At 38.6% G+C, this 26,531-nt stretch overlaps 3 protein-coding genes across 5 annotated transcripts; 2 read left to right on the plus strand and 1 right to left on the minus strand.

The window, feature by feature from the left end:
• The first annotated feature begins 1,840 nt into the window (after nucleotides 1-1,840).
• tmem70 (transmembrane protein 70) lies at nucleotides 1,841-3,265 on the plus strand. Its single transcript, XM_088396554.1, has 3 exons — nucleotides 1,841-2,131; nucleotides 2,370-2,466; nucleotides 2,764-3,265. The coding sequence occupies exons 1-3, from the start codon at nucleotides 1,952-1,954 to the stop codon at nucleotides 3,198-3,200; spliced, it is 714 nt and encodes a 237-aa protein (XP_088252680.1). The 5' UTR covers nucleotides 1,841-1,951; the 3' UTR covers nucleotides 3,201-3,265.
• A 2,449-nt stretch (nucleotides 3,266-5,714) lies between these two features.
• jph1b (junctophilin 1b) lies at nucleotides 5,715-12,722 on the minus strand. Its single transcript, XM_088396550.1, has 7 exons — nucleotides 12,136-12,722; nucleotides 8,233-8,989; nucleotides 7,910-8,028; nucleotides 7,532-7,789; nucleotides 6,914-7,329; nucleotides 6,399-6,495; nucleotides 5,715-6,207 (listed from the first exon to the last, which is right to left on the minus strand). The coding sequence occupies exons 1-6, from the start codon at nucleotides 12,512-12,514 to the stop codon at nucleotides 6,415-6,417; spliced, it is 2,010 nt and encodes a 669-aa protein (XP_088252676.1). The 5' UTR covers nucleotides 12,515-12,722; the 3' UTR covers nucleotides 5,715-6,207; nucleotides 6,399-6,414.
• Nucleotides 8,549-26,176, plus strand: LOC148387704 (proenkephalin-A-like). 3 transcript variants are annotated; one of them, XM_088396551.1, is made up of 3 exons: nucleotides 8,560-8,981; nucleotides 22,985-23,131; nucleotides 25,382-26,176. In XM_088396551.1, the coding sequence occupies exons 1-3, from the start codon at nucleotides 8,952-8,954 to the stop codon at nucleotides 25,973-25,975; spliced, it is 771 nt and encodes a 256-aa protein (XP_088252677.1). In that variant the 5' UTR covers nucleotides 8,560-8,951; the 3' UTR covers nucleotides 25,976-26,176. The 3 variants fall into 3 exon arrangements, with proteins under 3 accessions (XP_088252679.1, XP_088252677.1, XP_088252678.1); XM_088396552.1 differs by lacking the exon at nucleotides 8,560-8,981 and adding an exon at nucleotides 22,504-22,861; XM_088396553.1 differs by lacking the exon at nucleotides 22,985-23,131 and having other exon boundaries at nucleotides 8,549-8,981.
• The last annotated feature ends 355 nt before the right edge of the window (nucleotides 26,177-26,531 follow it).

Below are 26,531 nucleotides of genomic sequence, written 5' to 3' on the forward strand. Positions count from 1 at the left end.
GCTTGAAAGGATTTGAAGCTTTGGAATGGACCAAGAATGAAACTGCCTTTTATATGTTTATATGATAAGCCAGGCCGTGATGCAAAAATATTAAATGATTATTAAGTATAATGTGAGCACAGTGAGTGTATGTTTGGAGTTTTTTACGGTCTAATTTTAATTGTGTGACACTGTCAAGTTGTTTACAAATTCTGATTGGAATGATGAATATACAATGTATTGGGCACAACTCTATACCAAAAAGAGTAGGTCCAATTACAATTCCAAAGAATTGAAATATGTAAAGTTCAGTTCTTTTTGTTTTTGTTGTTGTTGTTGTTTTTTAGCTACTACTACCACATAAAAAAATGTAATATAGCTAATGTGTTCACTCAGTTGTTTCTTGTATAGTATCTTGATCGTGTGACTTCAACTTTCTATGGTAATGTGTAACCCACCAAGCCTAAAGTAAAAAAAAAAAAAAAAACTTTGCTGTCAAACATACTGACTTTAATTCCAGAAATGCTAACTTTAAAGTCCTCTTCAGTACAATCAATAACTTCAGTTCTACACGTTCCTGGTTTGTATTACCAATTTTCAGTTTATTCTCATAAAGTCTAATACATTCTCACATATTTATTATGTTAATATCCATTTTTTTTAATTCCCCAAATTTTGAAACCCTATTTGATAATGAACACAAGAAATTTGCAATATGAAGCGTGAATGCTTAATATTGATTTGATGCTGCACTTATGTTTGTCTTAATGAGTGATAGTGGTTTAAAAGGAAAGTCAACCTGAGGTAGCAAAACAAAACAAAAATAAAAATAAAAAAGTCTTTATTGTTACTGCTAAAAATCTAAACGTAGATTTTTTTCATATTTCCTAATCAATTACAATGCACTTGGTGATATTTCCGTCAGTATCATGTCAAATTTCAATTATGTATTGTTGTAAGCACAATTAATATGCAACTGTGAAAAATAAACAAAAAAACTATGCAGAGACCTCGGCTTGTTTCCAGATGGTTTTGTATCAAATGCTGTATGAAATAGGACACATAAGACAATCAATATAATAATGTGTTATTTACACCCCCTTTGTAAAACACACTGCATGGACCTTTGCATTGTAGTCATAGCTTCTTTTGGAGGGCCATTATGAATGTCTACCCAAATAAATGTATGAGCACCTCATATTATATACAGTAAAAGCTACAAAACAAACTGACAAATAACTTGTTTTCAAATCAGACGAGTTGTTTGAAACCCTAACCCTAGCTTCCAGGGGTGTCGACCTCCAGTCGTCGGGGGCCGCGTTCCAATATGTTTTCCAAGTTACCCTCGTTAAACACACCTGAGTGAAAAGATCAGTTCATTTTCATGGTCTGCAGGAGCCTAACTTTTCACGCAGGTGCACTTAACGAGGGAATCTTGGAAAACATGTTGGAATGCGGCCCACGAGGACTGGAGTGCGACACCCCTGCCTCATACAGTTAAAGCTACAAAATAAACTGACAAATAACTTGTTTTCAAATCAGACGAGTAAAAACTGGTCAAATATTTAAAAAAAAAAGATAACATTTAAAGTGAAGACAACTTGTGATTCTAGTAATGACACGAATGTGATACACAATTTGTCTTTGCGGGCCACATAAAATGATGTGGCGGGCCGTATCTGGCCCCCGGGCCTTGAGTTTGACACCTGTGCTGTTGACTGTTTCACTTTCTCTTTGAAATATTATAACATTCCATTATAAATAGGTGTAAATATTTATTTGTCAAAGTAAATTATGAGACTGTCTAGCGGATATATATCGATGCTCTAGTAGGCGCTCGACGTGACGTCGTTCATCTGTTGGAAAAGCGAAGAAGAGATTTTGCGTAGAAGAAGAAAAAGGCGGAAGTTGACTTTAGTACTCGGGGCTTCCTTTATTAAATTAATATCTAGGTGTCATTTACAAGGAAAACATGCTTTATTCTCTTAATAGAATGTTAAGGCCGCGAGTTTGTTTCATTACTGATTCGATCAGTACAACATGCATTTCTGCCACTCGACGTGAAGCCCTGTGGCGTGTGTCTAATTTCGGCCGACCGAGGATCAACCATCTCCATGCCGTCAGAAGGTCATCGCTTAATCTGAAATATAAGGTACCGAGTTCGATATGTCAAGGATTCATTCTGAATTTAAGGTCGTGATGGACCTTCTGCTTGAGTCTAAAATGTTAACGTATTTTATAAGATACAGTATATATACACTGTAGAATATTATTAACTTTAATAAAAATACACATGGATGGATGGATATGATATGGGTTAACAAGGACATACAATATAGTAAAGGAATGATGAATAATAAATAGTCATGTTTTTTTTTTTTTTTGGGCAGACACAGTCTCACACTCCAGCGTCTTTTCTAACTACTGGGACCCAATCAGATGATGGGAATCTGATTTACACAGGCAGTTTGAGAACTGCGGTTCTTGGTGAGTTGCTTTATATTACCCTTGAGTTAACCTGCAAGTGACGACCGAGGAAAAATAGTTGCTAAATAAATGTTGTGTTCACAACACCAGTGATATTTTCAGATGCTGTAATCACCCAACTTAAAAAAATATATATGCATTTGTGATACCGGTAGTGATTGTCAACCAGGGGTGGGGAGAATTAAACAAATTTGAGACATTCGAACTTTGTGTTTGTCGGAGTAAATGTGGTCCAGCGAGTAGGCGCCGAGGTCTAACGTAAGTATTTTTCTTCTGTTTCTCTTTGTCTCGTATCAGGGGTGAAATTATTCTCTTACAGCACAAGTGGAGCCAGTCTCTGTCTCATGCCACAGATCTTCTTGAAAACTGGACTAGGAGTCCAGGGTCTTGCCCTGCAAGTGGCTTTCTGCGGTATTATCGGCTTCTTTACCTTCCTTACCCCTGTGCTCCTCCACTTCATTACCAAGGGTTACGTAATCCGTTTGTACCACAACCCAGACCGGGATACTTATACTGCGGTCACCTACAGTGTTTTCCTCACGGAGCAAAGGACAGTTTTTCACCAGGAGCAGGTCACTATACCAGCTGTCAGCAAGATGTTCACCACCTTCTATGCCAACAACACAGGGCTGCTAGTGAACCCTGACTTGTTTCTTCTCCCTCAGGATTACAACCATCTTATGGGCTATGACAAGCCTTTTACCTTAAAACCAGATTGTATGGAAAGACCATGATTTTATGTAATGTACAGCTAACAGGTTTCAGAAGAATCAGTTAAATATATGCTTCCAAATTGTTACGCATCTAGTCTTTTTGTTCATTTTCCTAAATGCAATGCAATTTCAGTGATTATACTATTTTTGGAGTCCTCAAATATGATCTAACTATCAATTATTTTATTATATGTAATAATCTGGATTTTATTGACAAAACCACCAGAAAGACAATCGATACCCCCCGCCCCCCCACACACCTTTTCTTTTCTGGCTTGAGGATTCTTTGATAGTTAGAATTTGGAAGTCTACACTGCTTTGTATTCTGGCCCTGAAGTTCAAATCACACAAGATTCAAGAATTTTTATTCACCATGTTTGAGCGTGCCAACAAGGAATTTGACTTGGGTACATCACAGCCTCTGTTCAACATTTAGGTGACTAACAATACTCAGGACGTGTGAAAAATGACAAATATTCTCAAACATCCCCTGATCTTAAACTCCACAAACACTAAAGTACAAGCAAACTGGAAACAAAAATTGTAAAAAAATAAATAAAAACATAATACAAACACTTAAACAATATTGTGAATCAAAAATTGCAAACAAGGCAAGTAAACAAGAATAATAAATTTCGAACAATCATGCGAACAAAAAAGGCATCTCAAACACTTTCTTCATCTCAAATATTTTCTTTTCTTGTCACCTCTCAATACTTTCAAAATACACATCTAGCTCCACTTGATAACTGATCATGCCATCACCAGTCCAAAAGACATATTTATCTGCAAATAAAAATCACAAATTAAAGCTTTCAATGAACAATAAAACAAATGTGCAATTTATTATGTTGATATATTACAGCTGAAAAAATTACTATGACAAGTTGTTAGGAAATTTATGCCTATTTCCTCAAGGGACATGAAAAAAAACAAAGACCTAGTATACACTGAAGTAACTGGCTGACCAACCTTTATCTAACTATTTTTATTTTATAATATCTGTGAACATAGACCAGGTAGGTGATTTTAAATGTATTATGATTACACAAATAAAACAATAAATATAGAAAAAATAAATATGCAAATTGGTATATGTATGGTAAATAATATACAGATTAAAAAATAGTTATAGAGGTTAAGGTTGAAGCATTATTACCATATAAGCATTGAACAGCTATCTTTCAGTATGCCATTGGAGGTCAGTGGCAACTGCAAAAAATGTTGACCAGTGGCTCTGGCATCTTATTAGGATGCCTTCTCGACGCCTCTCTGGTGAGCTGTTCCAGGCATGTCCCACCAGTAGGAGATGATCCAGAATGATCCTACATTCATTTTCCTGGCAAATGTTTTGATAAATAAATACAATAATATTGATCTTGTGTATATTCAAACCATTATTCAGAGGCACTCGCTTCTAACTGTTGAGGAGAAAAATTCAAAGTGTCATCTTTATCTGTATGCAATACTATGCAGATACTCCAAAACACCTTCAAATTTACTGTGGGTGTACATATTTAAGTGTTTTAGCGTCAAAATAAAAAGATCACATGCAAATGTATTGTACTAAAAAATTATGATAAATACAACTAATCTGTAAAAGCAATGATTATTTGGGGTACCACCAGAATTAGCCCGTTTGAGAAACACCGGTTTAGAGATTGCATACTATCCCCATGCTTGCTTCGGTTTGCATACTTGAGCTTCCTCCCGCATTATGAAATCACAACTCTAATGTGTGATGTTTGTTGTTGTTGTTGCCTGGAGTAAAATCAACAACACCACCAGCGACTCTATTTAGATCACTGAGCTCCAACACGTAAAAAATAAGCAAATTATATGCATGCATCTAAAAAGGTGTAACATACCGTAGCTAATACTTTGACTAAATTTTCCGTGCACAACACCAACACTGAACAAGTCCAAATAAGAAAATACAGATGCTGCATTTATTTCCCTGTTGTCAGTTACTAACTGGAAGCTTTGTGACAGGCCTTAACGAACCCACGTACAGATAAAGCAGATCAATAGAGAGGCTGATAGAAATAAATCCATTCTCCTAGGACCCAGCAGGGAGAGAATCTGCCAAGCGTTTCACATTCCTGCTTGGGCCCTTTTCACCCATCAACACGTCACTCTGTAAAATAGTAAGGCAGCTGTCGACATTCGTCAGCTCAAAGTGCATCTATGAACATATCCAGTGTACAACACACCCACCCATACACAAATGTAACACGGTCAGACATGCACAAATGTGTTCAAGTACAGATATTTTTGTGAAATTTAATAAAAGCTCATACGTGATACTTTTCTCACCAGCAATAAAACTTGATTTCCATACTTACCATCAAATGATTGATTAAATTGATTGGCTTCATAAGGCTTGAAGTGCACTGTTATAATTAATTATAATTATAATTGTGGTTTAGCTAGTAGGAAAAAATGCACCTATGTATTAACCATAACTAAAAAGCAATAATTTCCATATAGACAAAATAAATCACCCAAAAGAATCATTTTCTTCAAAGAAATGGATGAGGCACAAACTTTATTGCAGCACTGAAGCACTTTCAAGAATTGCTCAGTGAAAATGGAGATAAAACAGAGGCCATTTTAAAAAGACTGCAAAGTCTGCACGTTCATTATCAACTGTCCGTGTGTGCTGTAGTTTCGAAATCTGTCTGAGAATCTAAAGTTGAGTCTCAGGTGTTATTTTCTCCCTTCCTATTTCCGACCAGTGAGCACTTGCTTCAACTTTCACTGTGCAAGTGGAATTGCAAATCATCCCCAGTCCAATCAGGTTGCGCCGAGCACCAGAGACAGCCGTTCAGTCCATCCGGACGGAGACTGTGGTGATAGCGTTGGTTTCATCTTTCTCTACCGCTGCTTTCTTTCTTCTTGCGCCAGCTTCTTCTTTCCTTCCTCACCCCTCTTATTTTCAATCCTCCATTTTTTTTCCATTCTGATTGGAACCCGTTTTAAAAGGCTGATGGAGAGTTATCAGCTTGGGTGACAATTTTGAAAAAATCTGAAAGATCGGAAAAGCTTGCGATCAGTGGAGGAAGTCATCTGTTAACAATTTGGGAACAATTCATGCATGTTTACATTTGTTCATGATGAAAAAATCCAATGTGATGTTACTAAAATTGGTATGATTAAAATTGAGTTTCAGAAATTATAAGATTAATAAAAAAAAGAATGTATTTGGTTGTTACTTACCTGAGTTCAGATTTGGTCAAGTCAGGAAATGGACAAAAATAATGGCTAGACCAACATTTAATAACATCACCAGAGCCACCAAGATCGAGTTGGGACCCTGTGGAGGGGAAAAATGAAATTTGATATTCTACAAATATTTCCACACACTTCCTCATTTTATGTGGCCCGCAAATATGACCTCGTGTGTCAACACAATGTTTCTTGTTAAAATACCCAAATTGTAAATTTTCTTTCCTTTTAATAACCGTGAGATATTGCAAACATTTTTAAACCTCACTTTGAAATCAAATTAGAACATTGTTAAAAAAAAATTATGCTGGATTCTGTTGTGTGTACGCAATAATATAAGATAATCATTAATGGCACCATGAGGGGAAACAATAACTACCATGTGGCCCGCAATTAAAATAAGAATTTGCTTTAGGTGAACATGCAGTTTGGCGCCCACTATTTCGTATACTAGTAAAACACTTTTCAGATGAGAGAACTTTAAAAATCGATCATATTGCACTTACCGACTCATCCTCAACAATATCGGGGCTACTTTCCACACTTGCTTTCTTGGTTTCTGCAAAAGTCTTTGGTTTATTTGATTCCGTTGCTTTCTGCTTGGAAGACTCTGGAGCTTTGACGTTCTCTTTTGGTGGCACTGGAGAAGGACTGGGAATGACTTTTGGTGGCGGTGCCCAAACTTGCTTGGTGGGAGGTGGCAAGCGCGCAAGGCTTGATGGGTGAAAATCATCTTCCAGGTGAATATTTTCTTCAGGTGGCAGCATTTTGACATCCTTGACGTAGTAACCATGATATTGGGCGTGGATTTGTCCATTATTAGGGTGACCACTATTTGGTATGGCTGGTTTAAGTGATGATGATTCTGCTTGTTGCCTCACTTCCTGTTTGAGAGAAAGCTTCGATGCTGCCTTGCTAATGCCTGGTTTGGAAAAAGAAGGAAAGTGTCATGAGTATCCTGTATATGTTCAACAATAAACATCACATGTATGATATGACATGTATACTTAAATAAATAAATAATAATAAATAAAAAGGTAGCAAGCACATTTTTATTACTTTCATCAAAAGATTCTACTTTGTAGTCACAACGTAGACAAAACAACAATCAAAATAAATGTTACCTTCTTTTACATGCTCAGCTGTTACTTTCCCAGGAGGCTTTGGTGGACTGACAGTGGCAGATGGTTTACTGCTTTTCTGGATGGGAGTTGGTGAGGGAGTGGGACTGGGGCCCGGGCTCTGAGATGGAGAATGTGTTGGTGTTGTGCCTTTTCGGTAGAAATGAGGGCTGCTCGATGGCGTTTTCTCCATTTTACTCTCCTCAAGGACATCCTTCACTTCCACCGGTACATTGTATTTCTGCCGTATATAGTCGGGGCCTGCAACACAGTTCCCAAAACTAAATCATACACGTGAAAACTATCCAGCATATGTTCAATCTACCGTCCTATAATCGACTATTATCAATTCTTTCAGTGTTGTGCCAATGATGTAGATACCTGGCTGGTGGAAATTTGGTGAGAGTTCTCTGGCCACAGTTCTTGCAATATCTGAGTCTTGGCTAGCTGACTGAGCAGCTTGATCTGCTGCCTCTGCTTTGGCCCGAGTGTGAGATGTCCTGCAAAAGTCCATAGTTAAGAAAAACTCAATGAGGATAAGAGCTGTCACTTATGGTCCAATTTTGCAAATACGTCCAATTAAGCTTGTCAACATCATTGTGACCCGTTGGCCAGCTTTCAAATAATTCATAATGTGCAGTATATACCCGGGGAAGTCCTTAGAAAGGACTGGGCAATGAGTGAGAAGGTGACAAAGACAATACCTGGAGATGGCGATCTCTACTTTGGTTCTGGCAATGGCAGCAGCTCTCACTGCTCCTTCAGTGGCACGATCCACCTTCTGTTTAGTCTTGGTATTCCTCAGCGGGATGAACTGTTTTCTAAGACTCCTGGTCAATACGTTATTTTTATACTTCCCTTCTTCTTTGGTGCCATTAGGAAAAATAGTACAGCCATAGCCATGGCGCTTATTGTTTAACCATTCTCCTTCATACTTCATGCCGTTGGAACGCTCGGAGACACCAAAGCCATTGCGTTTGTCGTTCTTCCACTCGCCCATGTAGGACTCGGTAGTGGTGGCATCTACATTGTCCTCTAGAGTCAAGAAGTCATCACCTGGGTCTCCGTCTCCGAAACTGATGGTGGAATTGGCATCACTTGAACTGATACGACTCATCGTGGTTTCACTACGTGCTGAGCTGCGCTTACTGGAGATGGATGAGCGTGAATCGGATTTGCGCAATCGATGCAGGCTGCCAAAAAGAGAGCCACGGCGAAAGAGACCCTTCTTCTCAGAACCTTCTCCATCCGAATGAAAGTTGAGCACAAAGCCACCACGGGTGCCGGCGGGGCTGTCAGATAGACTGTCTCGTAAAACTGTGCCGTTACTGTGTTCGCTCCGCAGGGAAGCCAGTGAGGTTCGAAGTGGTGAGCGGATGACTGATGCCATACCGTACGGAACACTCTGACGGACACCGTATCCATGACGCATCCCCCCGGTCCACTGACCCTGGTATGTACCTAGAGCAAGAAAGACAGAAAATAAAAAAATCTTGGGAATCAATCAAATTCATCAGAATTTTAACGTAGCATCTCAATGTAGAAGGACTCAGTAGAAGTCATAATAAATAATAAAAATACTCATTTAAAATCTCCTTTGATCTTAGAAGTCACTGACCACTCATGAACAATTCGTAGTTCGTCTAGGGACAAAGCAGGCAATAACAACTGTTTGAAAGTAGATTTATTCCAACAAAGAGAGTTTGTTGATTGATAATAACAGGAGCCCTGCTTCAGGCAGAAATAAACGACTACATATCCACATGTGCAAAATGCGGGCAGCTGGTGACATCCAGATGACCAAATAATCGAAACCAAAAAACACTAAAAATCCCTAATCCCACTAAACCAAAGATAACTGAAGCACTAACGGAAATAAATGAAAACTGGGTAACTAAAATGTCTAAAACCAAACATACACCTCAAGGTGCTGTTCTTGTTTATCGCAACACATTTGACCCCCAGTGAACCTTCATATTTTCCTTGATTTGCGAATAATGAAAAATCATATCTTGAAAAATGTTCATTCATTTCCCCTTCATCTAAGTGGATAACGGCATATCTTCATATCCAGTACAAATCACGCTGTAATGTCAGTTTTTTGAATAACTAAATTCATGTAATAATAAATAATGCTAAATATATGTTTATTATCTTGTAAATTATTGTTTTGCCATTCACGGACTATGTCTCCATGCGGTCGCCATTGTCGAGTGATGTCACGTTGTAGTCCGCCGGTGAACTTTTTTTTTCGACTTTGCAACTCGGACCTCCCAGTTCAAAAGTGTGTTCCTGTGCACTTTTCCTGGTTGGAAATTGCAAAAGATCAATTTCCCATTTTTCTGGAATGCAGGATTAGAATATTACTATTTTCATCAACATTTTCATTAATATTGATGATAAATTGGCCCTAATCAATAATGTGATCTTTAACTCGCTGGAGTTGTTCATACGGATTTTTGTGAATGGATGGATGGAATCGTACGAACGAGAACGCAGTTTGAGGTTAAATGACATATTCCTGACCTGATTTTGTAGCATGCACATTTATGTACCTCGATATTTGTGAGTTCCGTTCGAAGCGGCCGGTTGACCCGTTGTTTTGTGTCGGCCGACACGCTACGGTAGTAGCAGTAGCTACAACAGGCCCAGCTTGACTTGACTGAAAGTCGCAAAAAACAGAGTAAATGAAATTAGGGCTATAACGATACAATATTGAAAGCTAAAATCGCAGGACAAACTCGTGTCAGCTGTGTAACGGCCGAATCACGACACGCTCCTTCCGAGCTACTCCTTCGTTGATAAACTTTGAGATTTCAATTCAAACATCTAAAGCCCATGTTGACAAACTTTTGTGAGGGTCACTGATATTCTTTGTTTCAGGGTTCGTTCAAGGTCAAGGTGGGGAACGTTTCCCCAGTCTGTACTTATCTAGCAATCATGAATCGCTAACACTTCCAAACGGTATCAGGGCAGCTGCGGCTCCATAAGTTCTGAGTGTAAATGCGTGAGTGCACGAATAATAACGTCTTTGAGTGTCCAGAAAAGTGCTCTATAAATCTGATTATTATTATTATTGACATTCGCACCTCAGCGGGATATGAGCCTTGACTGCATTATCTTTAGATCTGTAACCCAAGTAAAATATGACCAGCGGCGAGACAGAGTTGTATAACAGTGCTAAAAATGAAGAGAGAGTGCAAAAGTGGCACATGCCACTCGACCAGGAAGGGAGGTTTCATGTAACCACAAGCTGGCAAAAGGAGACGTCCTAAATATTTGCTGGAGATAGGATACCATACTGGTGAGGGCAGTTTATATAATTGCCATTTGAAGATGATCTACTTATTCATTCTTACAATACTAATATTCTAATTGTCTTTCATGCACGATTTTTCAAACTTAATGTAGGTAATAGTGTAGACAGCTTAAAAGTAGAATGTAGTGGGATTGGAATCATATTAGTTCCTGGGTATTTCACACTTGTCGCCAACAGCTCATGATAGGAACTACTTAGCAAGACTGGTATCGGTAGGAATCAAAGAGTCTACTGCACTACGTTTTGGGAAAGGTAAATGTAGCCTTTCTTCACTGAAATAAATCCTTGATGTCAAGTTAGTCAATGGAGATCAGCCAAGTAAGAAGCTCAAAACATATGGTGGCAACCATCAGCTATGTTTCTCACACTCTGAGTTCAGTCAGCAATACAGTACAGTGTCTATAAATAAAACGGACAACCTCAGGAGAGTAGCAAGTTTCAAATGACATTTTAGCATTATTAACATGCAAACCGATTGCAGCTACAGAGAATGTAAAGCCCATTCTTAAATGTGATATTAGATCATTTCATAGTGTTTGTGATAGATGCCCCGATCCAGTATTCTGTAAAGGCTCTTTTGTGAGTATCGCACAGAATCTGATTCAGCACAGGATCAGCCCGATCTTGTTTCATGTGTTTCTGCGGCATCCTCAAGCTTTATGGCTGGTGTAAATCATAATGCCAACATGTGTGCGATTACGTTTCACCGCAACAAAACGATGGTCAACCAGCGACGTGCAATTGCTAAAGTTTAGAGTCTGTTCATAGAAAAGTGACTTTTGTTGTTAATGGACTTTTTGGGATGAACTTCCTTCTTCCTACACCCAGCCACAACGTTATCATACAAGTGCCAATGTTTAACCCGCTTTAATTTCTCTTTTGCAACAAATGTGTGTTTGTTAAGTAGCAACATGACGAATAGCCACAATCATTCTAGAATTTTCTAAAAATGGGTACTTCACATCCCTCCAAAATCCTCCATAACAAATACATGTATGAAACAATAGATTCCTAAAGTACCGTATTTCCCGCACCATAATGGTTAGGACTAACTAACTAACTAACAACTAACTAACTAACTAACTACATGAAAGTGTTATAACTCATTAGTCATACATGCAAGCTTTTAAATAATTCAGTTTTCTCAAAACAAATAATAATAATAATAATAATAATAAAATTAAATAATTCTGTTTCTCAAAACAAATAATAATAATAATAATAATAATAATAACAATATCCAGGAGGAACTCACTTCTGGGATCTTCTGCCCGTATCACGAACTTACCTCCATCAGAGTACGTCTCAATGCCATAGCCGTCCTGCAGCCCGTTAATCCAGGTGCCCTCGTACCTGGCCGGTGTGTTCTGGCTCTGTCGCACTCCGTACCGACCCTTAAACCCGTGGGTCCACTCTCCTCGATAGATCCACTTGCCCTTGGTTTCTACGCCGAGTCCATGTCGTTTTCCTTGCGCCCAGTAGCCTTGGTACACGTTCCCACTGGGCCAGGTGTACACTCCCACCACCTCGAAGCCGTTGGACCACGAGCCTGAATATTCGCCCTGGCCCTTGGGTCCGGTGCACACACCGTGGCCGTGAGCTTTGCCGTCCCCCCAGCCTCCACAGTAGGTGCCACCATCGTCAAAGTCAAAACGACCGCCCGTCATTCAGAAAAGGTGTAGAAAGTTGATCACTTTGTTCCTCAAACTTCGAAGAGAGCAGGGTGCTTGAATATAGACTGGCAGGACCCGGTGAGAATGCAAACTCTCAGCGGGGGTGGGAGTGAACGCTGATGGTGGGCGTCGGGGAGCATCGGCAGGAACGGGGCATGGGGATGACAGGCGGCACAGTCACTCACTCCACAGCTGAGAGTTGAGACAGTCTCACGACTTTGAGGCGGACTGTCAAGCAACTCTATCCTTGGGCTTACGACGTACTGCTTCCTTCGGGGATTTTCAAAACAACAGACGTCAATATCTACGTGAAACATTTACGGAGTGAGGTTCCACAAACTTCAGCAATAAGACATTTTTCATAGAGAACTGTAGGCTACTATTTCATACGCTACCCCGAGGGATCCAATAAATCAGTTTTGACTCGCAGAGCCGGGTCTAGCCAGGGGCAAGAGGGGGGCCCGGCCCCCTCCAAAAAATATTGTTATATTTCCTATATTTTGATGATCTCAAGTCTCTCTCCTTCGCTCTACTTTTTAGTTCTCTTGCTGTGGTAGTGCAACTGTAACACAAGGTGGCAGTAACAAGCTATCTGACGGTTAAAAACACTGAAACAAAGGCATCTGGAAAAAAAATTGTAGTAAGATAACTGAAACACTAGATGGCAGAAACAAATTGTGTGTACAGCAAATTGGTCTGTCTGTCTGTCTCTCGCTCTCTCTCGCTCTCTCCCCTCTCTCTCTCTCTCTCTCTCTATCTATCTATCTATCTATCTATCTATCTATCTATCTATCTATCTATCTATCTATCTATCTATCTATCTATCTATCTATCTATCTATCTATCTATCTATCTATCACACTGACTTAGTGCCTTGATAATGATGGTATTTCTGTGAACACAAATTAGAAGTGGCAAATGAGACTGAACATTGATTTGAAATTACATACGCCCCCCCTTATTAAAAAAGGAGTGTGAAATTCAAGAGGCACACGTTAATAGTTTTTGTGAGATTCATTCTTGAGTGTCCTATTACAACCCAGCTGGAAGACAGGAGATACTTTCTCAAATAAGTTTTGATTGTCTTTCACCCAAGAAGCACATCGACATAAAGGATCATAAAAAGATTATTTAGTCAGAATTAGATTTGCAGATACTGCATGCAGTACTGCAAAACAGCCACCTGCCACTCTTCTGCTTGTTGCCTGATTCTTTTCTGTTTTGTGAGTCCCCATAAAACAGTCCCCATAAATCACCAGCACCGTTTAATATTGCCCTCCAGTCCACCACCTCGGCTTATGTACAAATAAAAACACATATCTTTTCTAAAGTGCACCAATTATCTGAAAATGATGCTCATTTTATGTCACTTAAGTTGCCATGGAAGCCTCTTCCACAAATAACCTCTTGTTTTGCACATTCACATAAGTGCCCTAAAATAACAAATGATGTGGTTAGAAAATCATGCCAGCACTTAAACAAAAATCAAGTAACCCCAAAAGGACAAAAGCAAGCATTAACAAGCAGCTATGGGTTCAATTACTGTGATACACCAATCCCAATTTCCATATTTTTCTTTGGAGCCGGACAGAAATCGTCATCCTTTTTTAAAGTCCTTAAAAATTCTTACAGACCTCACGACAGAGTTCCAATTGCCAGATGCACCAAAGTGCAAAACAAACGCGGAACTTCAAGTTACATGAGATTTAAAAGTGCAACATATTCAACACAACAGTTTATTACTAGAATTTGTTACTTCTTGTAAGCGTGGCCTTTAAAAATTCTGCTAAATCAATGCAACCTTCACTTTGCGTGAGAGACGTGATGCCCTTTCTTTCACTGAGGAAATTGTGTGTGTGTGCGTGTGTGCATTTGTGAGTGTGCGTGTGTGAGTAGATGCGTGTACGTGGGCGATAATGGCTTCTGGTGTCAACGAATAACAAGTCAACAATCTTATTTTATTAAACCCTGACTCTGTTGAGTAATTAACTTAATGCAAAAGCCATGTTTACTCAATGTCAATGTCATGAGTAGAAATATTAGCATAACACGCGTCAGAAATGTCACTATTTTTTTTTCCACCAAAGATGCAAAAGAATAAGATTGGTTGCTTTAATGTCTTCATAGCGTTTGTGCAAATAAGGAAAAGTAAAAACAAAATATCTGTGAATGTATGTTTATATTCAGCTCATTTTTACAAAGAAAGAGAAATGTTCCTGTTTATTATTCAGTATTTTGATTTATTTGTTTAATATTTTTCTACTACAATGTTCATTGTTCTGTGTGAATAATTTATTGACGTTGATTATTGCTTGCTTGACCAAGCGATTCATAGCAAAACAATGCCAGAAGGTGCAAGTCATTGCAAAATTACGGTTGGTGGCGAGTTATTGCGCAATTCATGGCACTAGCAGTGCTGGCTAGTTGAAAGGGTGTGTCTAACTAGGTGTGTGTATGTTCTGTTATGGTCAGATGTGGGTGAGTTGTGTGCAAGGCTGATTGCAAGAAGACTCAGCTGCATTGCCAAATTAGGAGTTGTCTTATATCTCCTTGGAGCCCTTCAGGTTAGGAGTCGGGTCACTGTTCCTGTTATTCACCCACATTCTGTTACAAGCGCTCAACACCTGCAGTCAGTCACCCTTTAGCTTTCTTCCAGACAATTTCACTCTTTTCAACCCACTCAGACACATTAGCCCTTATCAGTAAATCAAAATTTTAGCCAACAGCACTCCAGCTAATAAATGGTTTGGGAGCGAAAATCCAATTACATGTCACCCTCAAATATTCACCACCGCACCATATTAATTTTATATTCATTTTCAGGTTTAGGCCAAGTTATTTGTCCGTAATATTTAGTGTTACTCTCACCCAAAAAAAAAAAAGTGTAGACTACAGTGTGGACCGTATGTGTGCTTCAGGCCTGTGCTCACAATTAGCATCACCATCTGCGAGTCAGTGGGTGGCAGATACACGCCATGTTTTGTCCCTGCCTTCAGCTATTAAACAATGTACAGTATTTATGTTATTTTCTCAAACTCAGCGTTGCACATTACTTTAAAGACTTTTTCAATGTCACAGAGTAGTCATGGATTTATGAGATCATCTATTACAACACTTTTAAACTTGTTTCTAAGAACATATGCAAATGAGAACTTTTATTTTATTATAATTAAGTTTATTATAATTATTTGATTTTAATTTCAATACATTATTTCATTAGAAGTAGCCTAAGTGAAAGTCTCCAAAAAAAAGATCTGACTTGGGCATGTACGATAATATCAGAAATAAAACACAGTCAACAAACAATAGTTGCTTTTTCAAAATTCAGTGAATAGAAAACCCAACCCTCAGTTTAAATTGAAGCACTTTGTTTACCATCTCTGCACCCCGGCCTCTCTTCCAACTGCTGCAGTTACAGTGTGTTTGTTTGAGCTAAATAGCAGTTATGACAGCACTCATATGCAGAATGGTGGTAGCTGCTTGTCCTCGGGTCAAGTACACGAGAGCTTCTATTTTCATACCACCCACTTATCTAAAACAACCTGGTTTCACTCACCCTGCCTTTCAGTGGTTTTGACAACATTGAATTCCCAAAACAGTCCAAATAACCATGCTAACTATAGATTTATAATGATAATAATAATAATAATAATTTGATGACAGTGTCTACACACACACAAACGCATGCACACACACTTTGCCCTTCTGATTCTATTCTGCTAATTAGTCTCCTCCCTTCCTAAAGTAATTTCTCCTCCCCAGAGTTTCCTAGAAACAATAACATTAAAAATGAACAACTACCCCTCCCTTGTTTCGTATTGTTCACTATAAATTGATAGATGATAAAAGCCACTAAATAGAATCATGAATGTTTGCTTGACAAAGATTTATTTTCACAAGTTTTATTTGCTCCAGTTGTGTCATTGAAAACTAACAATTTAATTATTTAATCTATGTCTTTGATCAAATCTGCTTCTGTAACGACACTTTAAATTGTTTAATGTTTCAGTAATAGGAAAATAACCCTAATGTAGACTGTTGCTGGAAATATTGTGGGTGATTTTCCCCCAACCCAAAAAGCCATTGTGACCGAATCGAAGTGTCCTTGAGCAAGACACGTCACCTGTCTGTGCTATCAGCACCATGGACAGTTCCGTTTTTCTGCTCCTGCCCCTCCCAATCCTGTGATGCAGATTATCTTGTCTTTTTTTTCCCAATTTCCTCACATTTTTACAGTTTCATCAATATATTATTTTTATTGAATATCTAGCATCAAGCCTAATGATAAATAGGTATAACAAAGGACTAAATCTCCCAACACAATTTAACAATGGTTACCTGACGTCAATGGCCGTACAGATGAGTGCTACGCTATGAAAGATCATAAATGCACCATTTTTGTGAGCTCTGTACCTACCTTTAATCTTTCTTTAATCTTACATAAACTACAACCCTACTTGCAGTGTCTTTTGAATGTTTGTGTGTTGATCATTTTGATTTACGTTTCTCTGGTAGGTATGGCCCAGCCAAATTATCTTCTGCCTGGGCATATGAACAAAGCAGTCAAAGTAAAAGAATGGGAAAAAAAATAGAAATACTTGGAAGTTTTCCAATTGGGGTTTCAGAATTGTTCCCATCAACCATAATGATGCAATCATAGAAACACAACTGACAACATAGTGAATACATCTTTGATAGTGGAAATGCTTTCAGCTATTGTGCCCCCTGTTGTGTGGTTTGGGCAAAATTGTTCGGCTTTCTAAACCAAAACCTTTTGATATATTTTGCAGACCCCAACAACAGCTGGTATATGCTTATATTGTTGTAGCGTGGATAAAACATAATCTGTTGCTCTAAGACTTTCAATTCTGCGTGGCATCCTCACCTCAAATAGCTCCAAAACATGAATAAAATATAAATCAATGTTCAGGGTTTAAAAGTTATAAAATGTGAGTGACCACTTTAAAAATTAAATTACAGATACTAGTAGAAACAATGGCAGTGTATCTGTCGACTGTCGAATAAAAACACCAATGTAGCTCATTACACACACACCAGTTAGTTCATTACATATACTAATTATCTTTAATTTGCAAATCACATCAACATAATTTAGATGATGCTAGACACCAGTATAAGGGAAAATTATCTTCTACTTTATAAAGAGTAATTTTCTTCCTGTCATTATGACTAACACCAATTATGCTGCTTCAGGATTTCCATCGCAATCAATCCTCAACCTCACTCCATTGTTCTGTGTGCACTCATCCACTTTGACTATATGATAAAACCAATAGAAGAGGAAAGATAGGTGATTCTTTACTTATTCTCTCTATAATGGTGAGATGGATGACAGGAACACACCAGTGAGATGATGAACAACAAAATCAATGTGCTGTAACCTCGCACATTCCATCCAATAATTCCAATAATAGGTTGCAAATATCAGCGATGAAGCAAGCTGGAATATGCTGTCTTCCTCACCAGTAAAAAAAACCCTTCATATACTGTAAATAGAAGCTCCAAAAGGAAAAAAGATAAAGAGCACTTTATTTTGACCGACTTTCAGTATGTCTTTGTGTCCAGAGGCAGTGCGAGTCGTGACTGTCGCTGGCGTCACACTGACACAGGTGCATGAGTAATAAAAGACAGAATGCCAGGATGGTGTTGAACACAATGTGTGAATGTCCTGAGCCTGCTTGGGGTAATTGTGCTTTAAAAGTCAGGTGGACCTTATATAAAGATACTTTTTGTTGAATATTGTTGAAACGATTATACAAATTTTAGTGTATGTGTTTAGTATGATTCTCTCCACTCGACATGGAGCTCTACCGTAATTTTCGGACTATAAGTCGCGTTTTTTTTCCATAGTTTGGGTGGGGGGGGCGACTTATAATAAGGAGCAACTTATATGTGGGTTTTTTTTTCAAACATTTAAAAAAAAAAAAGTGAAACCGCGATATAGCAAGGGATCCTTCCTGCCAACTCTTCTGCTGTTGTGGAATTTTTTATTCCACTCCCGAGTCGATATTCTACGACTGAGCTCATTAGTTCCGCACCTGCAGATCTCGCTGAGGCTCACTCCCCAGCTTACGTTGCCTCACACCACGGCCTTTGCCAGATCATGTGTGTGTAGAGCTCGACCTCCCAGCATTCAATTCCAGATTGACGACCTGGTTGCAACTTTCTTACCTAACCTTCCATCATTGTCATCATCATTGCCCAGTGCAAGTCCAGCCACAGGTCACCACTGTGAAGTAAGCACCTTCTGACCTTCTTTCGTGTCCGTTTGGTCTGCAAGCTAAGGTCGACGGCAAGACGGCAAAACTTAAGTACCTGCTGTGCGTTTATTTGGTCGATTGAGCTGTCACAATGACGGATTTGTTTGATGGCGTAAGGAGGTAACAGATGCAGCCCTAATGCACAAAAGCAGGAGTAAGTTAATGTTTTAGAGTATCTGGAATCGGTTCATTGGAGTTTTTAATATTTCCAAAGGGGAAATCTTTTTTGGGGTTTGTTTGCCCGCCCGGCATTTTGGAATGGATGAATCAGTAAAAGGTTCCACTCCAGAATTTAAATTGTGGGAGTTGTGGAACAACTGCCAAAAATTTCCTCCACTTGAGTCAAGTATGAATTATGTACCATCTTGAACTGAGGCTTTTTATTAAAGCAATAAAAACTGAAAATGAGTGTAAAACCTAAACCAAATGCTGCAGGTGTGAATTTATTCATTTGCTGGCGTCATTTTGGCATCCTGAAGTCTCCAAAAGCAATTTTTACTTTGTCGCACAAACCATTATGAAGGGATGTGGGAGCTTATAAAAAAAGTGCAGCCTGAAAATGCGTTTCAAATGCTCTACAACAGAACAGAAGTGTTTCCCCTTCGAGAAGGCGGTTGATTCAGTTTAAAGCATAATTTGGTTTGAATAACACACCCAATTGTCTTCATTATCAGCTTCATCTGCTGCATCCTGCATTTAAAGTTCCTGGAGAATGTTCTTCATAATCATCTACAAAATACTATTAGTCAAGACATGCCTAGGATATCACACCAAATTATGAGATTGGGTTTGGGAAAAATGTACTCGTTGGGGAAACATAGATGAATTACTAGCAATCCAAGCAAAAATTGCCAGGACCTTGTTTTTCGTCTTAATTCAGCCCTGCACATCGATACTGTTACTGTATTGATATTGTATTGTTTACATCGTATTGTTAGAGTTAACAATGATATTGATGTCCCCCCTCCCAGTGCTTACATTGTATTTTAATTCCTCGTAATGCAGCAAAAAATATACATCAGAGGATAGCAGAAAATATAACCCAAACTTTTATGTAAATCAAACAGCACTATACTTTATCACTACGACAATGCAGTAATAAAGTCCTAATCATAGTAAATATTTAATTATAGTAAATATTTGTATGAAAGACACTGGGCTGTGAATATTTAAAAAAAACGAGTGAAAATCAATAAGGACGGTAATAACATATGCTGCTGCGGCTTAGTTCATTACGCATCTTTCATAACTTTTAAACATGAACGTACCATCATATTTACTAACAGCTCACACCTTCCCATTTTGTATAATTTTCCTTTATATCTCTGTTTTAACGATATTGCTTACACTATGTGGCACAAATGACACTTGTTGCTTAAGAGATTTTCATCTCTTGCAGTCTTGTAATTTCCTTTTGGTGTATACACACACACACACACACACACACTCAGTAAACAGTATCTGCAGCCTTCCTAACCAGCTTTGCAGTATAATCTTTATTGTCGCTCCCGTTCCTGTCAAATAAGTGCTGAGAACAAACAGTGAGGTGACTCAGTTATGTTAGAGTAATGTCTATTCCTAATTAAAAAGCTTGTCTTCAGCTTGTTGTTATAGCTACAGAAAAGATAACAGATGACTGTGAGACAGACAGTATATGAGGAATACTCTTCTATTCATGCACACACTTTGACGAGAGCAGGGGTCTTCAAAATACGGCTCTTGAGCCACATAGCTGTTTGATCCTTTTGCTGAGGCTGTCTGATTTGGGAAAATAAGGAGTACTATATTTCATTTTAAATTATAGTGCTTTGTTGGTTTTCGAAATGCGATTGTAAATATGAAGATTATATTAGTCTTTTTTTTTTTAGATGCCAGGACCGGGGTTTCAGGAGTACTATATTTCATTTTAAATTGTAGTGCTTTGTTAGTTTTCGAAATGCGATTGTAAATATGAAGATTATATTAGTCTTTTTTTTTTTAGATGCCAGGACCGGGGTTTCAGGTTTCAGGCAAATTATATCATCTGCATCTCAAATTGAGTCTATCAAAATAATTTACAGGATTAGTGACAAAAGGAAGCCTTGAAATGAATCTGTTAAAATAGTCGTTGTTCAAAAATATTTATTATGTGAATCTCTATTATTTTAAAATATTTATTCCAAGAAAATTTTACTCATGTCAATATAACAAAAAGATCATTCTGGAAAGCTACTACTGATTGCAGGCAATGATGACCAAACTGTAACATGAGTCATACAGGGATTGAACAGTCTATATCACATGGCTCGGTACCCCTGTTGTTAATATTCATGTTAGTTACTGTCCTAGGGCAGAAAATAAATGTTAAAAAAACATCAGGAGCAGTGAGAAATACATTTACGATTTACATGTTAATGAAGATTGTTGAAATTAGTCAAAGTAATTGAGAAAGATCACTTTGTAATGTATCAATTGACTAAGTGTTATTGTTATGCCAGCTAAAAAAAAGATTAACTGGATAAGATAAGATGTTACAGCCCCTGAGGTGCCATGGTGGAGTTGCATCCTGCTGCCACTAATTCCAATACAAGAAAACAATGTGACCTGATGGCAACCATAAAAACGGCTTGCTTTCTTAAAGCACATTAAAGTCATGGAGTAATTGATGCCCAAAGCAACTGGTTAGATTTTACTGTTCTTGTAAGAAGTCATCATCAACACAGACATCAAGTAAATTATCCCACTGAGATACATATGCCAAAGAATACAGATATTAAAAAAGGCGATAATTCATAAATATCAATTACCCCAAAAATAATATTCAAACCATCTTGTTCATAAATTATTTTTAGCACCTGGGGCTGGATTAAGTCATAAATGATTGAAATTCAGTGAAGCAAGCATACTGCCATGACGGCATTTAGCTTGAAGAAATATGGTTCAGACAACACTTCTGTTTCACAGCTGATTGAGACAAAAAAAAGAATTGGCCTCACCAAAAATATGGTGGAAAGTAAAACTTGTATCTGATTTGCATTTCATTATAAGGTAAACCCAAGTCTCTATATTTCTAGGGGTGTGAATGTGGGTGTGATTTGTTGTCTGGTGGAATGTGTGAAAGCCCCGTGATTGATGGCTAAGCTTGTTTCTCACAAGATGGGGTGACTTCAGGTTCATCAACACATTTAGGTGACTTTTGCCTTTCCCCACTTATTTTTTCTTCAAGTGAGTTCGCCTGCCACACATAAAACAACTTTGTTTTGTCATAATCAGATAGTTACTTTCTAGTACAGCTGCTTTTAATGTGAGTAATGTAATTGCCAGGAGTCATGCAGCAGCATGTTTTCTCAGTTAGATGGAAGGGGAGGGGGGCGTGGGGGTGACATGGTGCCTATTAGAAAAGGCTGCTAGCTGTTTTTGAAATGAAAGCCTAAAATGGCTCATGACTGATCTGGAAATGCCCTTTTGTCTCTGAAAGCCAGTTATCAAAATACAAAGGGAAGAAAGGAACATAAGATGCATTTGGTTAGGTTTGCTTGCTTTTGTATTCTCGACAGTGATGGGAAATCATAAATGAATTACATTTGTAGTATATATTAAATAACAAAACGCAAGCTTGATGAAAGCAATGACTGGGTGATGATTTTATTGTCAACATTCAGAACAGTCGGTTACAAAAAGAGTCATGTAATAATTGAAATATTTTCCTCTTATTGCTTATATGATAAATGCGTCGCTCTAAGGTAATACCCCGCCCCGCCCCCCCGCGTTCACTCCCTTGACACGATATATGACGTAAACTAGAAAAGCTACTTAAACACCTCCACTTGACTACTAACGCAGTGATTTAAGTCCCTGGGGTAGCAAAGGCATTTGAATAAGACACTAATAAGACACCGAGCATTAGGTGGCGTAGTGCGTGTTTTTATCTCAAATGATTTGCTGATTGGCTGAAAGCTGACCGCGCGTGCCACTTACGGAACGCACGCACATAAATTGCGAGCACCGGCTTGGCCGTCGGTCACCCCGTGGGTACATTTGGAAGGAATTGGTCACAGTGAGTTCAGAACTTCACCGTAAGGTAAGAGTTTTTGTGTCATTCAACGATAGTGAAGTTGTTTATTTCTTACATCAAAAGAGAAATGGAAAAAGAAGAGTTTATTAAGAGTGTTTTTTTTTTTTTTTTTGGTTATTTCTTCCTCAGTCAATGGCTTTCCCCGCGTACCGCAACTGCATTTGGATGTTGCTACTGGGATCATGCGCGTCGGTGGCACTTGGAACCGACTGTAGAAAGGAGTGCGCTCTCTGTGTGTACCGTCTGCTTGGACAACACACTGGTTTTTCTACTTTGGTAACGCTGCTACACTCTTCTTATTGATTTTTTTTTACCCTTGTCTACATTTTTACTGCTAAAAAAATCACGTCATTTAAAAAAAAAAACACCTTAATTAATGTATGGGAGTTCCTCAATAATAGTACTACAAAATAGTCAGGCGAATAGCATTGTGGTTTCTAATAAACTGACATACCTGTAGAAATATGAATGCACGAATGCACGAATGAATGAATGAATGAATGAATGAATGAATGAATGAATGAATGAATGAATGAATGAATGAATGAATGAATTGTGTTTAATTCCAGCACCCCCTCAAAATATTTATTTAACTTGTGGGATTTTTTTTCCCCTCTCTTTCATGTAGACTGGAAATGCCACTTTAATGTGCAGCAATATGTGATGTGAGGGCTATATACAAATCTATATTTATTTGTCTGTCCATCCGTCCGTCTATCCGTCTACGTGTCTATCTATCTGTGAAAGAGTAAGAGCACAAGGAAATCACAACATTTTCTCGCTTCTCACTCTTCCCACAACAGCTATTGTATACTTTTCATCACTGTCATGAGTGAGGAGCGTGCCCCTCCCCACCGCTGAAGTGCCAATATGTCTTCAATTCAATTTTCCCGTTCATTAATTCTGTCTTCATAAGCCAGCGGCATTGAAAGCTCAGCAAGAATCCGGTCTCAGTCCAGTCTAACAGGAGTTTCTGATGGTTCAAATAACTGAAAACCAATGACACATAAGAGATTTAGAGCATATGATACTCCAAATAGCGACCCCTGGGGTATAGTTGGTATCCCGATGTGTTTGGGAGAGAGGGAAACGAGCAATATTTGAAATATAGACTTTCATTAGAAGCACTGAAAATTGTGTCATTGACTGAATGGCATGCTGAGGGGTTTTCCTTTCATTTTAAAGAAGTGCACTTGTGATAGATATTGAGATACATTTTGACTTTAAAAAAGTAGTATCTGTTGTAACCTCATCCTCGTCAAGCCATTCCTTCTTCGTGTCAATCGTTCCCCAGATAACAATTTTCATTTTCTTTCTTTTAGTTCAAGTGCCAATTTAGCATGGCTTGGCATATGGCGTGAGGAGTGGGTGGGGGGTTAATGAAATAGGGATAGATTGAATGAGTCTCGTATGATTGAAAATCCCAGACGGAAAGTGAAAAGAAATCAATTTCCATTAAAACAGTACCCTGGCTACAGCCAGCAGTTGAATAATATAACAGATCCTTTTAATCAGCCTTGATAATAATGATAAATAATAGTAAAAAAATAATGTTGACTAAAATGTTGTCCTTAACTCTATAAATATATTACTACACATTAAAAAAAAAGATTGATTTGTAGCCTGTTCCCTAATGACTCAAGATTACATTTAAGCGAAATAAATAATGACAAGATTTGATTTCGAAACACTTCATGGTGGTTTTCCACTCGCTCCGTGTAGATGGGTCCAGCACACATGTACAATATATTTTCACAGGTCAAAAAAAAAATGCAATTGTATTAACAGTAAAATATGTGTTTACAACACTCATGGGTTTCCAGCATGTGGATGACCACCAACTGAATGTTTACATCTGTAATTGATGTACAGTGATCCCTCGTTTTTTGTTGGGCGAAGCATTCCAGAACCACAGGCAAAAAACGAAAATCCGCAAAGTAGAAACTATGTATTATTTAAAATTTAAACACGTGGTGTTTCTTGTTGGCCGCTAGAGGGCATGAGTGTATTGTAAGTTAATTAGAAGTTTACCTTGCAAAGCAATTCAAAGTGTCCACCTACAGAATTACCACGCGACACTAACCTGGGCGTCCTGCGTCTGAACTCAATCGCGTCCGCAGTGACGCACATTGCTCAGAGCCACGCCTTGCGCTATTAGGGTTCATTGCCGCTGTCCCGACTCCTGGACGGCAGTGCTTTTTTTCTTACATGCACAGCAGCTGCCCCGCGCTTGTCCGCAGTGACGCACATTAGTCAGAGGCACGCCCTGCACTACCTGCGTATATTTAAACGCCATTCTCCCATCACTTTTAAACCCGCGAAGTAGCACATTCGTGAAGCGTGAAGTGGCGAGGGATCACTGTATTACAATTCCCTTTTTTCCAATTACAAAGGAACAAAAGCTTAACGCCTGCTATAAATTTGTGGGAGTTTACACGAATAATTGTAGTTTCAGTGTGTGTGGACTAACAAAGACTGCTTGAATATGGTTGTAAAGAGTTGATGAGAGATTTTTCTTTCCCTCAGACATGCTCACTTGAGTGTGAGGGTGAGTTGGACAGTGAGAAGCTCCGCCTCTGCTGGGACATCCTACTGGAGGAAGAGAACCATGTTCCTTTTGATGGGGACCTACGGCAACAAGAAGAACCAGAAGCAGCTGGCATCATTACAACTAATGACGAGGATGAAACATCACCAGGACATCAACTGGCCAAGAAATATGGCGGCTTTATGAAGCGTTACGGTGGCTTCATGTCTCGCCGTTCTTTTTCAGAAGAGTTGTTAGATGATTCTGTAAATCAAGATGAGGAAGAAAAGGTACGCCTGGAGATCCTAAAGGTCCTTAATACAGCGTCTCAGCAGGGGAAAGAGGGGGGCATTCAAGACGGTGAAGCTGTAAAGCGCTATGGAGGTTTTTTGCGTCGTGCTGATGATGGGGAAGCGCAGAGTGATCTGCTGGAGGCAGTGTTAGGCCGTGGGTTGAAAAAGCGTTATGGAGGGTTCATGAGGCGTGTGGGCCGGCCTGAGTGGCTGGTGGACGGCAACAAGAATGGGGCAGTATCTAAGCGTGCGTGGGAAAATGGCGAGCTACAGAAAAGGTATGGTGGATTCATGGACTAGAAGCCCAAAGTTAGGACCCCATTCTTATATAAGCCCATTCAACCTTCCTTCACCTTCATCTGGCTTTGTATAAAGTACTGCTCCCTACTTTGTTGCTTCAGTGGGTCCTGTAATGACATGAAATATATGCATTCTGTCAAAATCAATATTTGGGTGTTTAGAATTTGAATATATTATTTATTAAAATACGGTGTTGATCAAGGTGGTTTGGTTGTGTTCTCTTTATTTATTATTTAAAATTTCATTCAGTTAATTTGCCTTGCCTGTAAATAAATCACACTACACATTATGCCTTTATAATTAAATAGGGTGAGTGAGTGCACCACTACAAACACATTTATATTTAAAGTAGAGCAATTTATATTGTAATGCTAACAAAAATACATAACATACAAAAAGAGGTATGTTCATAAACAATGACAATAGCTCTTGCCACACCAGGAAAACTTCAGTTTCCTTCCCAATCATACAAAAATTAGATTATACCCAAATTATTTAATTATACCAAAAGGTGACGGACGCTTATATGTCCGTAGTGCCACACCGTAGTTGGCAC

Source organism: Syngnathus floridae, chromosome 14 (assembly GCF_059516105.1).
Source record: "Syngnathus floridae isolate MCC-2025c chromosome 14, RoL_Sflo_1.0, whole genome shotgun sequence".
NCBI lineage: Eukaryota > Metazoa > Chordata > Actinopteri > Syngnathiformes > Syngnathidae > Syngnathus > Syngnathus floridae.